Here is a 17,398-nt window from a genome sequence, read left to right on the forward strand (position 1 = left end):
TTCCAGTACAGTTGGTTGGATTCCTATACATTCATCTCATTTCCCTCCTTCAGAAAACAAAAAGGTACGCATCCGGACAATAAATATCCTCTCACCCAGCTGAGGTGATGAATCGTGGTCTCTGTAGCTCCACACTCTGGACCAGCAGTCTGGGTTCAAAGGTCCTGATCTCCACATAGCGAGGCAGGACAGCTATGATGTATGGGGGCTGGTGTTCTGAGGAGAGAAACACACAGAAACCTCAGCAGCATTACATCACTACTACAGCTTGTGGCAGACTGATTAAAAACACACACTGGCCCGGCCCAGAACCAGAGAGAGAGAGACACACTGGCCTGGCCCAGAACCAGAGAGAGAGAGACACACTGGCCCGGCCCAGAACCAGAGAGAGAGAGACACACTGGCCCGGCCCAGAACCAGAGAGAGACACACTGGCCCGGCCCAGAACCAGAGACAGAGAGACACACTGGCCCGGCCCAGAACCAGAGAGACACACTGGCACGGCCCAGAACCAGAGAGAGACACACTGGCCCGGCCCAGAACCAGAGAGAGACACACTGGCCTGGCCCAGAACCAGAGAGAGACACACTGGCCCGGCCCAGAACCAGAGAGAGAGAGAGACACACTGGCCCGGCCCAGAACCAGAGAGAGACACACTGGCCCGGCCCAGAACCAGAGAGAGACACACTGGCCCGGCCCAGAACCAGAGAGAGACACACTGGCCCGGCCCAGAACCAGAGAGAGACACACTGGCCCGGCCCAGAACCAGAGAGAGACTCACTGGCCCGGCCCAGAACCAGAGAGAGACACACTGGCCCGGCCCAGAACCAGAGAGAGACACACTGGCCCGGCCCAGAACCAGAGAGACACACTGGCCCGGCCCAGAACCAGAGAGAGACACACTGGCCTGGCCCAGAACCAGAGAGAGACACACTGGCCTGGCCCAGAACCAGAGAGAGACACACTGGCCCGGCCCAGAACCAGAGAAAGACACACTGGCCCGGCCCAGAACCAGAGAGAGAAACACTGGCCCGGCTCAGAACCAGAGAGAGACAGACTGGCCCGGCCCAGAACCAGAGAGAGACACACTGGCACGGCCCAGAACCAGAGAGAGACACACTGGCACGGCCCAGAACCAGAGAGAGACACACTGGCACGGCCCAGAACCAGAGAGAGACACACTGGCACGGCCCAGAACCAGAGAGAGACACACTGGCCCAGAACCAGAGAGAGACACACTGGCCCAGAATCAGAGAGAGACACACTGGCCCAGAACCAGAGAGAGACACACTGGCCCAGAACCAGAGAGAGACACACTGGCCCAGAACCAGAGAGAGACACACTGGCCCAGAACCAGAGAAACACACTGGCCCGGCCCAGAACCAGAGAAACACACTGGCCCGGCCCAGAACCAGAGAGAGACACTGGCACGGCCCAAAACCAGAGAGAGACACACTGGCCCAGAACCAGAGAGACACACTGGCACGGCCCAAAACCAGAGAGAGAGACACACTGGCCCAGAACCAGAGAGAGACACTGGCCCAGAACCAGAGAGAGACAGAACGTAGGGGGGCTGGTGTTAGACAGAGAGACAGAAGAATCTAATTGAAGAATCCATAGAATCGAACCCCTTCTGGGGAAATTGGATCGTACTAAACAAACAACAACAAACAGTTATCTATTCAAAACGGAGATGTATGGGTAAACCACTTCCCCAATCTTATTGGCCCTATAACAAAGAACAAAACAGCAAAAACATATACACGATCAATTACAAATCTTAGAATCAACTATTAAAGACTACCAGAACCCACTAGATTCTCCAATTACATTGAATGAACTACAAGACAAAATACAAACCCTACAACCCAAAAAGGCCTGTGGTGTTGAAGGTATCCTCAATGAAATGCTAAAATATACAGACCACAAATTCCATTTGGCTAAACTAAAACATCCTTCTCATCTCTGGCATCTTCCCCAATATTTGGAACCAAGGATTGATAACCCCAATCCACAAAAGCGGAGACAAATTTGACCCTAAAAACTACCGTGGGATATGAGTCAACAGCAATCTTGGGAAAATCCTCTGCATTATCATAAACAGCAGACTTCTACATTTCCCCAGTGAAAACAATGTCCTGAGCAAATGTCAAATTGGCTTTCTACCAAATTACCATATGACCTTAAATGTCTTACGATCTGAAAATGGTCCACCCACACAGACAGTGTGGTAAAGAAGGCGCAACAGCGCCTCTTCAACCTCAGGAAGCTGAAGAAATACGTCTTGGCCCCTTAGACCCTCACAAACTTTTTAGATGCACAATTGAGAACATCCGGTCAGGCTGTATCACAGCCTGGTACGGCAACTGCACCGCCCGAAACCACAGGGCTCTCCAGAGGGTGGTGCGTTCTGCCCAACACATCACCGGGGGCAAACTACCTGCCCTCCAGGACAACTACACCACCCGATGTCACAGGAAGGCCAAAAAGATCATCAAGGACAACAACCACCCGAGCCACTGCCTGTTCACCCCGCTATCATCTAGAAGGTGAGGTCAGCACAGGTGCATCAAAGCTGGGACCGAGAGACTGAAAAACAGCTTCTATCTCAAGGCCATCAGACTGTTAAACAGCCATCACTAGCCGGCTACCACCCAGTTACTCAACCCTGCACCTTAGAGGCTTCTGCCCCATAGACATGGAATCACTGGTCACTTTAATAATGTTTACATACTGCTTTACTCATATGTATATACTGTATTTTAGTCAATGCCACTCCGACATTGCTCGTCCTACTATTTATATATTTCTTAATTCCATGAATTTACTTTTAAAATGTCTGTATTGTTACGAGAAAAATAAGAAAAATAATCATTTTTCTACACACACGATAACGTCGGTTAAAAACATACATTTGACAGAACAGATACATCATTCAGAAGTTATTCAGATCGTTCACTTCTTCCACATTTTGTTACATTACATTCAAAAATGAACTCAATAAAACATTTGTCATCAATCTACACACAATACCACATAATGACAAAGCGAAAATCGTTTTTTTTTTTTAAATGTTTGTCAAAATTGTAACTAATACAAAAAAACTGAAATACCTTATTTACATAAGTATTCAGACCCTTTGCTATGAGACTCTAAATTGAGCTCAGGTGCATCCTGTTTCCATTGATCATCCTTGAGATGTTTCTACAGTTTGATTGGAGTCCACCAGTGGTAAATTCAATTGATTTGGAAAGGCACACACCTGTCTATATAAGGTCCTACAGTTGACAGTGCATGTCAGAGCAAAAACCAATCCATGAGGTCGAAGGAATTGTCCGTAGAGCTCCGAGACAGGATTATGTCGAGGCACAGATCTGGGGAAGGGTACCAATAAATGTCTGCAGCATTGAAGGTCCCCAAGAACACAGTGGCCTCCATCATTCTTAAATGGAGAAGTTTGGAACCACCAAGACTCTTCCTAGAGCTGGCCGCCCGGCCAAAGTGAGCAATTGGGGGAGAAGAGCCTTGATCAGGGAGGTAACCAAGAACCCGATGGTCACTCTGACAGAGCTCCAGAGTTCCTCTGTGGAGATAGGAGAACCTTCCAGAAGGACAACCAACTCTGCAGCACTCAACCAATCAGGCCTTTATGGTAGAGTGGCCAGACGGAAGCCACTCCTCAGTAAAAGGCACATGACAGCCCTCTTGGAGTTTGCCAAAAGGCACCTAAAGGACTCTGACCATGAGAAACAAGATTCTCTGTTCTGATGAAACCAAGATTGAACTCTTTGGCCTGAATGCCAAGCGTCACGTCTGGCGGAAAATTGGCACCATCCCTACGGTGAAGCATGGTGGTGGCAGCATCATGCTGTGGGAATGTTTTTCAGCGGCAGGGACTGGGAGACTAGTCAGGATCGAGGGAAAGATGAACAAAGCAAAGTACAGCGAGATCCTTGATGAAAACCTGCTCCAGAGCGCTCAGGACCTCAGACTGGGGTGAAGGTTCCCCTTCCAACAGGACAATGACCCTAAGCACACAGACAAGACAACGCAGGAGTGGCGTTGGGACAAGTGTCTGAATGTCCTTGAGTGGCCCAGCCAGAGTTCGGACTTGAACCCGATTGAACATCTCTGAAGAGACCTGAAAATAGCTGTGCAGCGACGCTCCCCATCCAACCTGACAGAGCTTGAGAGGATCTGCAGAGAAGAATGGAAGAAACTTCCCAAATACAGATGTGCCAAGCTTGTAGCTTCATACCCAAGAAGACCTGAGGCTGTAATCGCTGTCAAAGGTGCTTCAACAAAGTACTGAGTAAAGGGCTTGAATACTTATGTAAAAAAAAAAATATATATATATATATATATTTGCTTTGTCATTAGGGAATATAGTATGAGAATTATTTTTTAATCCATTTTAGAATAAGGCAGTAGTAACGTAACAAAATGTGGAAAAAGTCAAGGGGTCTGAATACTTCCTGAATGTACTGTATTCACTGTATACATTTTTCAACCCTGGTGAGCCCTTGCATTAATCCAGTCTTGATCAACATACAATAAAACACATTAAACTACTATTAAAAAAACCTGTGATTATACACAACAATACACGAAAAGCAAAACAATCATAAAAAAACAGGCACATTCTTCAGTAAAAAGGTCACCCCTAACAACCGTCTGAAATGCCCTAAAAGGCAGCAGTTCCTCCAAATTTTAAAGTGCATCGTAGATCATTCAACACTAAAACGAATGGCAGATATACCTCAGTGTAGATGGAAAGGGTCTGCAGAGTTAGCAAAAAGGTCTAGTATCCCATTAAGGCTGAAGTTTATGCAGGAGGGCTTTATAAACAAAAAGAGTGTAATGCTATGATCTACAGTCCCTTCAGAGAGTATTGACACCACTTGACCTTTACTCCATTTTGTTGTGTTACAAAGTGAAATTAAAATGGATTTTTTTTTTTTTAATTTAAATGTGTCAACGATCTACACAAAAATCCTCTAAAGTTCTGTCAAGTCGATTGTTGATCATTGCTAGAAAGCCATTTTCAAGTCTTGCCATAGATTTAAGCCGATTCAAGTCAAAACTGTAACTAGACCACTCAGGAACATTCACAGCCATTAAAATCTGTAACTGTTTTAAAGTCACCATTGACCTCGTGGTGAAATCCCTGAGCTGTTTGTTCCCTTCCTGACTAAAGATGTTTAATTTATACATTTAGAACATTACCTAAAATTATACAAAATTCCACTTTAACATTATGGGGTATTGTGTGTAAGCCTCAATTTAATCCATTTTAAATTCAGATTTTAACAACAAAATGTGAAAAAAGTCAAGGGGTGTGAATACCATGTCACAAGGATCTGTACACAATTCCTGAAAGCTGAAAATGTCCCAGTTCTTCCATGACCTGTATATTCAGACATGTCACCCATTGAGCATGTGTGGGATGCTCTGGATCGACGTGTACGACAGCGTGTTCCAGTTCCCGCCAATATCCAGCCACTTCACACAGCCATTGAAGAGGAGTGGGACAATATTCCCCAGGCCACAATCAACAGCCTGATCAACTCTATGTGAAGGAGATGTGTCGCTCTGCATGAGGCAAATGGTCACACCAGATACTGACTGGTTTTCTGATCCACACCACTACCTTTCTTTTAAAGGTATCTGTGACTAACAGATACATATCTGTACTCCCAGTCATGTGAAATCCATAGAATAGGGCCTAATGAATTTATTTCTATTGACAGATTTCCTTAAATGAACTGTAACTCGGTAAAATCTATGAAATTGTTCAATTTATATTTTTGTTCAGTGTATATAGACAATAATCGCCATAGTCTATAAAAATCGGTATGAATGTTGGCTCAATGATTTGTTTTCTGCTATTTAATGAAAAGGCATGACAATCCAGACGTCTAGATAAGGTGTATGTAAACTTCCGACTTCAACTGTATGTACTGTAAAGGTGGGGGACAAATCAGTGAGGGCACTATCCAATGTACATAAACATTAATCATCAGATATATTTTTCAGTGTTTTGGACACTATCTACATAGAAATAAGACCTACTAAAAGTGTTCACAAAGAACTTTGGGATCAGAAAATTTGCCTCCTCAAGTCTTTCCAGCTCATACAACAACACGTCTAAGTCGGGACAACGTGTCTAGGCTGCGTAGAGACTGGAGACCTGGAGGCTAACAGGGCAGGGAGGAAATCTTGGTGGCGCCAGCTATCTACAGCCATAGAATGGCATATTAGAACGGTCTGGGACGGGGCTGAGCTGAGGAGGAGGATGGGGGCAGACTGACTGAACCCAGGGGGAGTTCCAAGGTGTTAGAGTAAGCATTAATAGCAAATATCAGACAAATTATCCGACTGTACTGTGTGTGTGTGTGTGTGTGTGTGTGTGTGTGTGTGTGTGTGTGTGTGTGTGTGTGTGTGTGTGTGTGTGTGTGTGTGTGTGTGTGTGAGATGAGCATGGCAGTGTGTGTGTGTGGATATAGAGATGTGCGGACATAACGCTTGGCCGATTCTCTTCCTCTCCTGCCTCCTGCCAAAACCACACGATGGGTCGGCTCAATGTAAACGAGGAAATTGCTGTTTGAATTGAAGCCTCAGTAGCTGGGAGCCATCATTTCCTCTTTCAGACTGTTACTTCTGCATTCCAATGATACAGACAGAAGACAAAGAGTCTTTAAAAACAAAAAAAAGACTTCATTTGCATCTTCTTTGTCTCAAAAGGCCTTTAGAAAAGAGGACATGCTCAGGGCAAAAAAGACAGCTCCACATTATGTTCCCCCAGGTCGCCTGTACTCTGACAGCACAGCCTGTGTTGGGTTGTGTTGTCCTCTGTAGCTCAGTTTGTCCAGTATGGTGCTTGCAATGGCAGGATAGTGGGTTCGATTCCCTGGACAACCCATATGTAATATGTAATATGCACGGTTAATTAAGTCGGGAAAAAAAGCATCTGCTAAATGGAAAATATTTATTATATATTAACTGTAAGATATAAAAATGACACTGAGGACAAGAGAAAAAAGAAAAAAAACATTGTTGACGGAAGTTATTGGTTGTGGATGAGAGAAGCTAACAAGGAGTTCCTGTCTAAAATACAAACCTCTCAGAACCCATCTCACCTACCGGATAGGAACATTAAACCGGAACCTTACTGCCCCCGCTGGATGACAGGAGTATTACAAACAAACTGATATCAACAGCCCTGCTGGATGACAGGAGTATTACAACCAAACTGATATCAACAGCTGGATGACAGGAGTATTACAACCAAACTGTTATCAACAGCTGGATGACAGGAGTATTACAACCAAACTGTTATCAACAGCTGGATGACAGGAGTATTACAACCAAACTGATATCAACAGCCCTGCTGGATGACAGGAGTATTACAACCAAACTGATATCAACAGCCCTGCTGGATGACAGGAGTATTACAACCAAACTGATATCAACAGCCCTGCTGGATGACAGGAGTATTACAACCAAACTGTTAAACAGCCCTGCTGGATGACAGGAGTATTACAACCACACTGATATCAACAGCCCTGCTGGATGACAGGAGTATTACAACCAAACTGTTATCAACAGCCCAGCTGGATGACAGGAGTATTACAACCAAACTGATATCAACAGCTGGATGACAGGAGTATTACAACCAAACTGATATCAACAGCCCTGCTGGATGGCAGGAGTATTACAACCAAACTGTTATCAACAGCCCTGCTGGATGACAGGAGTATTACAACCAAACTGATATCAACAGCCCTGCTGGATGACAGGAGTATTACAACCAAACTGTTATCAACAGCCCAGCTGGATGACAGGAGTATTACAACCAAACTGTTATCAACAGCCCTGCTGGATGACAGGAGTATTACAACCAAACTGATATCAACAGCTGGATGACAGGAGTATTACAACCAAACTGATATCAACAGCCCTGCTGGATGACAGGAGTATTACAACCAAACTGTTATCAACAGCCCTGCTGGATGACAGGAGTATTACAACCAAACTGATATCAACAGCCCTGCTGGATGACAGGAGTATTACAACCAAACTGTTATCAACAGCCCAGCTGGATGACAGGAGTATTACAACCAAACTGTTATCAACAGCTGGATGACAGGAGTATTACAACCAAACTGATATCAACAGCCCTGCTGGATGACAGGAGTATTACAACCAAACTGATATCAACAGCTGGATGACAGGAGTATTACAACCAAACTGATATCAACAGCCCTGCTGGATGACAGGAGTATTACAACCAAACTGTTGTCAACAGCCCTGCTGGATGACAGGAGTATTACAACCAAACTGTTGTCAACAGCCCTGCTGGATGACAGGAGTATTACAACCAAACTGATGGATGACAGGAGTAATACTACCAAACTGCTGGATGACAGGATGACGGTACACATTAGCCCTATGCTAGCCTCACTAGGTGACAGTGATTATATCCTGGAACAAGTTCTGCATCAGCCAATTAAAATCATTGACGTAGTTGGACACGTTCCAACACACGGAAGCGTCCCTAACGTACCTCAGTCCAACAGTTGTTCACGGAAGCGTCCCTAACGTACCTCAGTCCAACAGTTGTTCATGGAAGCGTCCCTAACATACCTCAGTCCAACAGCACGTTCTGATCATCAAAGCAACTATCAGGTGTATTTGACTGACTGGTCTGATTTTTTACCTTTATTTAACGAGGAAAGTCAGTTAAGAACAAATTCTTCTTTTCAATTATGGCCTAGGAACAGTGGGTTAACTGCCTTGTTCAGGGGCAGAACGACAGATTTTTACCTTGTCAGCTCAGGGATTAGATCTTGCAACCTTTTGGTTACTAGTCCAACGCTCTAACCACTAGGCTACCTGCCGCCCCAAAACAGATGTAAAGTGCCTAGTCCACGTAATCGCCCCAGATTGGATTCAAATGTCACACGAGTCCGTCCGTTCCCCTCCATCCCCACCTGCTTTGTTACATATGTGATATTAAGACTGGAGGATGAGCATTACAATGTGAACAGTAGGATTTTAGGTTGTTAATCTCTTGTTATCCTACAGATGGCAGTATTGCAGCTCTTGTTAAAGTAGTTTAATCATGAGTCTCGGAGGACTCAAATCAACAGTCTTAAGGAAGGAACACTAGGCTGTTTCAGTATCTGATGTGGAATGACTTCTATTTAATAAAGTCATCTAACTCTCAGACTATGGGAGGCACACAGTACTACGTAGAGCCATGACTACATGGAACTCTATTCCATATCAAGTAACTCATGCCAGTAGTAAAATTAGATTAAAAAAAAATTTAAAAAAATTAAAAATAAGTTTTTTAAAACACCTAATTGGACAGCGGGGACTGTGAAGCAACACAAACATTGGCACAGACACACGTTAGCATGGATTTAGTACTGTATATATGTAGCAGTTGTGGAGTAGGGGCCTGAGGGCATGCAGTCTGAATGTATTGTAATGTTTTTATAATTGTATAAACTGCCTTCATTTTGCTGGACTCCAGGAAGAGTAGCTGCTGCCTTGGCAAGAACTAATGGGGATCCATAATAAACCCCAGGAAGAGTAGCTGCTGCCTTGACAGGAACTAATGGGGATCCATAATAAACCCCAGGAAGAGTAGCTGCTGCCTTGGCAGGAACTAATGGGGATCCATAATAAACCCCAGGAAGAGTAGCTGCTGCCTTGGCAGGAACTAATGGGGATCCATAATAAACCCCAGGAAGAGTAGCTGCTGCCTTGGCAGGAACTAATGGGGATCCATAATAAACCCCAGGAAGAGTAGCTGCTGCCTTGGCAGGAACTAATGGGGATCCATAATAAACCCCAGGAAGAGTAGCTGCTGCCTTGACAGGAACTAATGTGGATCCATAATAAATACAAATTAACCTTTTCTGTAGACTTCTATAGGAAGTCCAACATAGCTATAGCCTATATCCACTCACATCAGATAGTGTGCTTATGTTCTAACCTACTAATGCATATGGCATTTTGTATGGTACACCCTCAATTCACCATGAACCCCATTAACCACCTTGGTCCTATTCCATATGTTGCCTTGGCTACCAGGCCACGGAGGTGAATGGCTGGTGGGTGCCTACCCATGAAGTGACTACGCACTCTCCTGGTGGGGAGATGTTAGTGTAGGCTATCACTAGTTGGCTATATTCTTATGCAGGCCTACAGCGTTTTAAAGGCTACGCATTATTATAATCCTCCACTTCATTACATGCGTTTTGAATCGAGGAACAAGGAACAGTTATTTTCTCAAGTAAAAATAAATTGACAGAAAAGGGGCTGGTGGATATAAAGGCTAAAGCTCTTTGATAGGTTAACTGTCCTAGGTAAGAAATGACACCTTGCAGTCATCTATGTGGTTATAAACCATCTGAGCCATGTGGTTATAAACCATCTAAGACATGTGGTTATAAACCATCTGAGCCATGTGGTTATAAACCATCTGAGCCATGTGGTTATAAACCATCTAAGACATGTGGTTATAAACCATCTGAGCCATGTGGTTATAAACCATCTGAGCCATGTGGTTATAAGCCATCTGAGCCATGTGGTTATAAGCCATCTGAGCCATGTGGTTATAAACCATCTGAGCCATGTGGTTATAAACCATCTAAGCCATGTGAGCCATGTGGTTATAAACCATCTAAGACATGTGGTTATAAACCATCTGAGCCATGTGGTTATAAACCATCTGAGCCATGTGGTTATAAACCATCTGAGCCATGTGGTTATAAACCATCTGAGCCATGTGGTTATAAACCATCTGAGCCATGTGGTTATAAACCATCTGAGCCATGTGGTTATAAACCATCTGAGCCATGTGGTTATAAACCATCTGAGCCATGTGGTTATAAACCATCTAAGCTATGTGGTTATAACGTATGTGGTTGTATGATTTGTAGAGAAATGGACTGTAACAGAATGACTGGGTAGTGTCTTTAAATGTTCTCCTGACGTGGTCACGTTAAAGGGGAGTAAATGGACAGTGCTGGCGGAGTCAGCCAGGCTTAACTTCAGTGGAGGAACCAGGTTTAACTGTTCTAGGTTGAGACAAAAACACCAAAACAATAACCCTAAAGACTGCTGGAGATGGAAAGAACTTACATTTCATTAGAAAAATAGTCACAATAATGTATTTGGTTATAATTTAGATTATATCTGTTGCTGAGCTTACTTACATTTTTTATTTTAATAAATGGTTTCAGAATATAAATCACTGTCAGCTGGTGAGGTTAGCATAGGGCTAATGTTTGCTATGTTATCTGATGGGAGGACCAGCTACAATTTAGCATTCTCTCACATGCAAGTTAAGCGATTAAAATGGCTGCTTATGTGATGGCTGCAGTTTAAAATTAAAATGGCTGCTTATGTTCGCAAGTACGGCCCCATCATTTTCAAGTTCCAACCATAACACAATGAATAGTCCAAATATAAAATGAAGTGGCATTAAGTCTGTCGACGATAAACATAGCCAACAGTAATTAGTTTGTTTTAGTGTTTAAAGTAATATTGCATCGTAAGTGTGAAGTAGGCTACACAAAAATTGAAACAAAAGAAGTAGCAAGTCCATAGACAAACAATATGACGTATAGTAATTTAAGCATATCCATTATCTAATACCAGAAAGGCAGGATATTAATCTACATACTGCTGAGCCAGGGGAAAGAAATTATAGCAAGAAAACATTAGTACCCATATCAATGGGGATGTCAGTCCAGTTGAGGGCACACTTCTGAGTGCAGACCCCCTCCTCGTTGAGCACCACCGTGAGGTCATCCTGGCCCACCGCCACCTTCCCATCAGCCAGGGGGACCACCAGGGGCTCCAGCTGCTTCCCCGTGGGGAAGAGCTCCTTGATGGAGCCACGACCATCCATCTGGAGGATAAAGAGACAGATGTCAGGGGAGAAAGAGGGGAATAACACTACCAATCTCTTTCTCTCCGTTCCTGTCCTGATTCAGAGCTGAAACAAATGACCAGGTGAAAGCTAGTGAAAAGCTAAACAGCCTAATTATAAGCTTCCACCATATTATTGTTAACTTGTCAAGTCTTCTCCAATCAGTGCAGACGAAGAGGGTAATTGACAGAGAGGTCAAAGCCCCTCTTCATAATAATAGCTCATATACATAATATATCCTATTAGAAGATGTCTTTCGACAGGTTCACATGAAATCCAAAACACAGCGTTTCCTGTTTTTGTGCCCCACTGACCCGGATGAGGTAGTAGTCTCTCTTGAAGCCAACACAGATGGAGTTCTGACACCAGGCCATGGACTTAGGGATGTCTGGAGCAGAAAAGTCCCCCTGATAGACAAATAAAAATAAAAAAACACTTCAGGTTAATACTTATTGGTTAACAAAATCCTTCTAAATGTGAGGTCTGCATTTTTCCTCAATCATTCCCATGTTCTCTGGTAAGAGTCTGTCCACTCACACACCCATCTTGCAGGCCTGGAATTTCGTGATTTTATGGGTAAGGTCATTTGGCCTTCAAGAGGAGCCCAATCTGCCAGGGCACCAAGGTCACCGAGACCATCAGCCAGGTCACCGAGGCCATCTGCCAGGGCACCATCTGCCAGGGCACCATCTGCCAGGGCACCATCTGCCAGGGCACCATCTGCCAGGGCACCATCTGCCAGGGCACCATCTGCCAGGGCACCATCTGCCAGGGCACCATCTGCCAGGGCACCGAGGCCATCAGCCAGGGCACTGAGGCCATTAACCAAAATAGCCAAATTAAATAGATTTGAAAAACACAAGCTATTCTGTTAAGAAAAACATAAGTGTATGTAAATGCCCATAAATAAAGATCCTGTCAAGCTCAGCAAGGTTGGATGGGGAGCGTCGCTGCAAGGTTGGATGTGGAGCGTCGCTGCAAGGTTGGATGGGGAGCGTCGCGGCAAGGTTGGATGGGGAGCGTCGCTGCAAGGTTGGATGGGGAGCGTCGCTGCAAGGTTGGACGGGGAGCGTCGATGCACAGCTATTTTGATGAAAACCTGCTCCAGAGCGCTCAGGACCTCAGACTGGGTTCACCTGAAGGTTCACCTTTCAACAGGACAACGACCCTAAGCACACAGCCATAACAACGCAGGAGTGGCTTCTCGACAAGTCTCTGAATGTCCTTGAGTGGCCCAGCCAGAGCCCGGACTTGAACCCGATTGAACATCTCTGGAGAGACCTGAAAATAACTGTGCAGCGACGCTCCCCATCCAACCTGACAGAGCTTGGGAGGATCTGCAGAGAAGAATGGGATGAACTCCACAAATACAGGTGTGCCAAGCTTGTAGCGTCATACACCAAGAAGAATCGAGGCTGTAATCGCTGCCAAAGGTGCTTCAACAAAGTACTGAGTAAAGGGTCTGAATACTTAAGTAAATGTGATATTTCAGTTTTTAAATTTGTAAACATTTCTAAAAACGTCTTTTTGCTTTGTCATTATGGGGTATTGTGTGTAGATTGATGAAGGAAAAAAACAATTGAATCAATTTTAGAATAAGACTGTAGCGTAAAAAAATGTGGAAATAGTCAAGGGGTCTGAATACTTTCCCGAATGCACTGTATATATATTGTCGGAATTCAATAAAAAGGGTGGGTGCCATTACATCCCAGATGTGTCGGTCTTCACTGGTAACCTACTTCAGAGCTGAGATGCCTGAGAAGGACTCGATCACGTGACGGCCATTGGCTAATAAGAACTGATCTATCTGAGACAGCCATGTGAGTGAGTGGCGGCTTCGGAACAGGGCGATTGGCAGCCAGGAGAAGGGAATTATAATATTCAGCCAGGACACAAGGCAGGGATTTTTAGGGGGCGGTGCAGCCACACAAGGGTGCATCAACGGCCATGGCTGTTGATGCCGCCGGGATATCTGAGGCCTGCCATCTTGTCTCCCTCTCTCACCTGTAAAGTCCCTGTCTTACCTGCAGCTCATAGAACTCCCCGTCTCACCTGCAGCTCATAGAACTCCCCGTCTCACCTGCAGCTCATAGAACTCCCTGTCTCACCTGTAGCTCATAGAACTCCCTGTCTCACCTGTAGCTCATAGAACTCCCTGTCTCACCTGTAGCTCATAGAACTCCCTGTCTCACCTGCAGCTCATAGAACTCCCTGTCTCACCTGTAGCTCATAGAACTCCCTGTCTCACCTGTAGCTCATAGAACTCCCTGTCTCACCTGTAGCTCATAGAACTCCCTGTCTCACCTGTAGCTCATAGAACTCCCTGTCTCACCTGCAGCTCATAGAACTCCCTGTCTCACCTGTAGCTCATAGAACTCCCTGTCTCACCTGCAGCTCATAGAACTCCCTGTCCTTCCAGTAATACAGCTGAAGCTTCTTCTTCACTGCAACACACATCCTCAGCTGGGCCTCTCCTGTAGGGGACAGCTGCAGGAAGAAGCAGAAGAAGACTACATGTCCATTGTCACAGGGGGAAAAAAAAGAATTTTGTGATACAATTTCACAGATTTTTACATGAAATATCTTTACAAGAGCTACAGATAAATACAATGAACTGGTTCACATCGAGACATTTACAAACTATGTCACCAGAGCTGCATTTTACCTGCAGGTCACAGGCGAAGAGCGTTGCCCCTTTGGCCTTGGAGACCACAGTAATCTGCTGGAAGGTCAACAGATCATGAACATGGATGTTGTTCTCTGTAGAGGGAGAGATAAACACACATGCAGACACACACGTACGCATGCACACAAGACACACACAAAAAACAGACAATATTAAAAACAACCTTTGACTTATGGATTACTGAGATTAACCAACCTCATGTTCATGTGAACAATATGGCCGTTTGTTTTGCTGAGGGAAAAATGTTTTACCTAGTAGACTAATGAGGATCTTGTACTGTGAGACAATGAAGAGCTGTGAGGAACAGAAGAAAAAGACCACAGGTGAAACTGAGATGGGGACAATGGTAACCTGAGTGAGTGTCAAGTCTGTTATGTCACCAACTCCTTGTCAGTCAGGGAGAGCAACGGAGTTGGCTGTAGCACATCACAGATCTGGAACAACAGTGTCTACTAGATTTGTGTCAATCTGTGGTACTTTAAAAAAAATTATGTAATTCCTGTCACATCAACAGAATGAGAAGTGTGTATACATTACGAGAGACAGTCACTGAAAGGGGTCCTATTGGGACAGTGACTTAAAAGCCTGGAGGGGGGACAGAGAGAGACCTCGCAGCCCCCTCCATCTTCATCTGCCTACCTGCTGGATCTTCTTGGAGAAGTTCTTGTTGGATTTCTCCAGAGTCACCTCAAACCTGTTGGTACCTACGAGAAAGATAGAGAGAGAGTGGATATGTTTCCTTGTTTGAGACACCCTGCTACAGGACGAGGTAATAACACAATGACAATGGAAACTATTGCTCACCGAAGCCAACTATACACACACACAAAAACACAGGACAGAGGCTGAAAGCAGAGGTCTCTCTCTCATTCACCTGCATCTTTTTTGATTCTGTAGAGCAGCAGATGGCCTGGTTTGGTCCCAACTAGAAGCCAGTCCTCTGTGACGTGATAGGAAATAGAAATAGGAAATAGAAGGACCTCAGCATGGTTATGTCCCAAATGGCACCTATTTCCTTATGTGGTGTACTACTTTTAATAAGAACCCATAGGGCTCCTGTTAAATACATAGGAATTAGGGTGTCATTTGGGACACATCCTATGAGGACATCAACTGGGAGCCATTATAATACAATGGTATTCATTCAATATAACTTGGTCTCTAATAAATCTCTCTGTCATCGACAGGGTTGCCCAACACTTTGTTTACAATTGTCTGTCACCTCAAAACTCATCAAACTATAAATTGGTTAGCTGGCAAAGTTATCAGCTGGCTAACGTTAAAATGGTAAACAAACCAGCCAAGCTAGCTAGAGTTCATGTCAACAAACAATAATGTGCTGTTAGCTAGATAGATAGATAGCTAGATAGATAACTAGATAGATAGCTAAAGTTAGCTAACAATATCAATTTACCCCAGGCCGCAAGACAGTCAATCTGAAGAGGCAGTTTCTCCAGGATTGGTACCGGTTCGTAAGCGTCATGCATTGTGGAGTTTTCCTGGTAACGGTTGGTAGAAACCGTCGTTTCGCTTTAGCTAGCTATGCTAATGTTTACTAGCCAACCAGTATGACAACAAAACACTTTAACGTTGGGTAACGTTTTAAAAGGCACGGCTAAAATGTCATATCCCCCCTCCCTCTCCCGACCAAACCCGTTTATTTAATCCGTATTGGTGACTTGAAGATAATTCCTGTCATTCGTTGAAGCCATTACAACCAAGCAAGTTACGTCCAATTCCTCTATCCAGCTAACTAGCGTTAACACACATGCTAACGAGCTAGCTAGCAAGCTAACTACATTCCATAGCCATCATCCCATCGCTAGTCTTCACCGACAAAACACTTGATAAACTTGATTTTTTTTTTGGCAAGAAAATCAGAAATTACTAGATAAATAATTTTCGTGCAAGTTGCTCTGTTTGCTAAAAAAAAAAAATTATAATAATAATAATAAAAAATAATAATAAATCTATCTATCTATCTGGCTGGCAATCTGGCTGACTGGCTATCTGGCTGGCTGGCTGGCTGGCTGGCTATCTGGCTGACTGGCTATCTGGCTGGCTGGCGGACTGACTGGCTGACTGGCTCCTCTCACGGTTGAACGTCGTCAGCCCCGGTCTGCTACAGACACATGACTGAAGTCAGTCCACTCACGAGGGAAGAATTAAAAACAAGACGCACATTCCCGATCCACAAAGCACCGGGTGGAGGAGAGAATACCATGCATTGATTGTAATGAAGCTTGGGTGAACAACAAGCAGGTCAATTTCATCTCAAATGAATACTATTTACTATGTTGGATTCATTTGTATAATTATGACAACGTGGGATTCATATAAATACACTTTAATAGCAGAATAAACAGCAAAAAAGACATACAATAACCTGACAAATAAGAAACTACAATACAGACTCACCTTAATGTTGTCTTTATTTCCTGCTACAAAAACAAATCGAAACCTTGGCTGCAATGCATGACAATCTAACAATACAAAACCATATAGTGTACAAAAATAAATGACTAGTCCTAGACTGGCCACATATTGCAGTTGAATAAATGACTTGTCCTAAACCTAAAATTACCTTAGGTGGTGGCAGAATACTGTGGCAGAATAGAGAGGCAGAATAGATTGGAAATAGTGGCAGAATAAATTGAACATATTGGCAGAATATAGTGGCAGAATAGAGATGCAGAATAGATTGGCAGAATAGAGTTGAAACAGTGGCAGAATAGATTGGCAGAATACTGTACATACAGAAT

General features: G+C 44.2%; 1 protein-coding gene across 3 annotated transcripts in view; it reads right to left on the reverse strand.

Annotated features, from left to right (window-relative positions):
• The window catches only part of LOC115173033 (vam6/Vps39-like protein), a 55,878-nt gene extending 39,268 nt beyond the window's left edge, over window positions 1–16,610 (reverse strand). For 2 of the 3 annotated variants that reach the window (XM_029731005.1, XM_029731004.1), the window contains exons 1-9: window positions 16,051–16,608; window positions 15,511–15,576; window positions 15,276–15,340; window positions 14,888–14,930; window positions 14,616–14,710; window positions 14,339–14,437; window positions 12,265–12,357; window positions 11,746–11,929; window positions 96–216 (exon numbers count right to left, since the gene is read on the reverse strand). In XM_029731005.1, coding sequence (XP_029586865.1) covers window positions 96–216; window positions 11,746–11,929; window positions 12,265–12,357; window positions 14,339–14,437; window positions 14,616–14,710; window positions 14,888–14,930; window positions 15,276–15,340; window positions 15,511–15,576; window positions 16,051–16,123 — 839 coding nt within the window. In that variant the 5' untranslated portion in view covers window positions 16,124–16,608. Of the gene's footprint in view, window positions 1–95; window positions 217–11,745; window positions 11,930–12,264; window positions 12,358–14,338; window positions 14,438–14,615; window positions 14,711–14,887; window positions 14,931–15,275; window positions 15,341–15,510; window positions 15,577–16,050 lie in introns of all 3 variants that reach the window. The other variant, XM_029731006.1, reaches the window with a different exon arrangement.
• Window positions 16,611–17,398: the final 788 nt, after the last annotated feature.

Source organism: Salmo trutta, chromosome 33 (genome assembly GCF_901001165.1).
Source record: "Salmo trutta chromosome 33, fSalTru1.1, whole genome shotgun sequence".
Lineage (NCBI taxonomy): Eukaryota > Metazoa > Chordata > Actinopteri > Salmoniformes > Salmonidae > Salmo > Salmo trutta.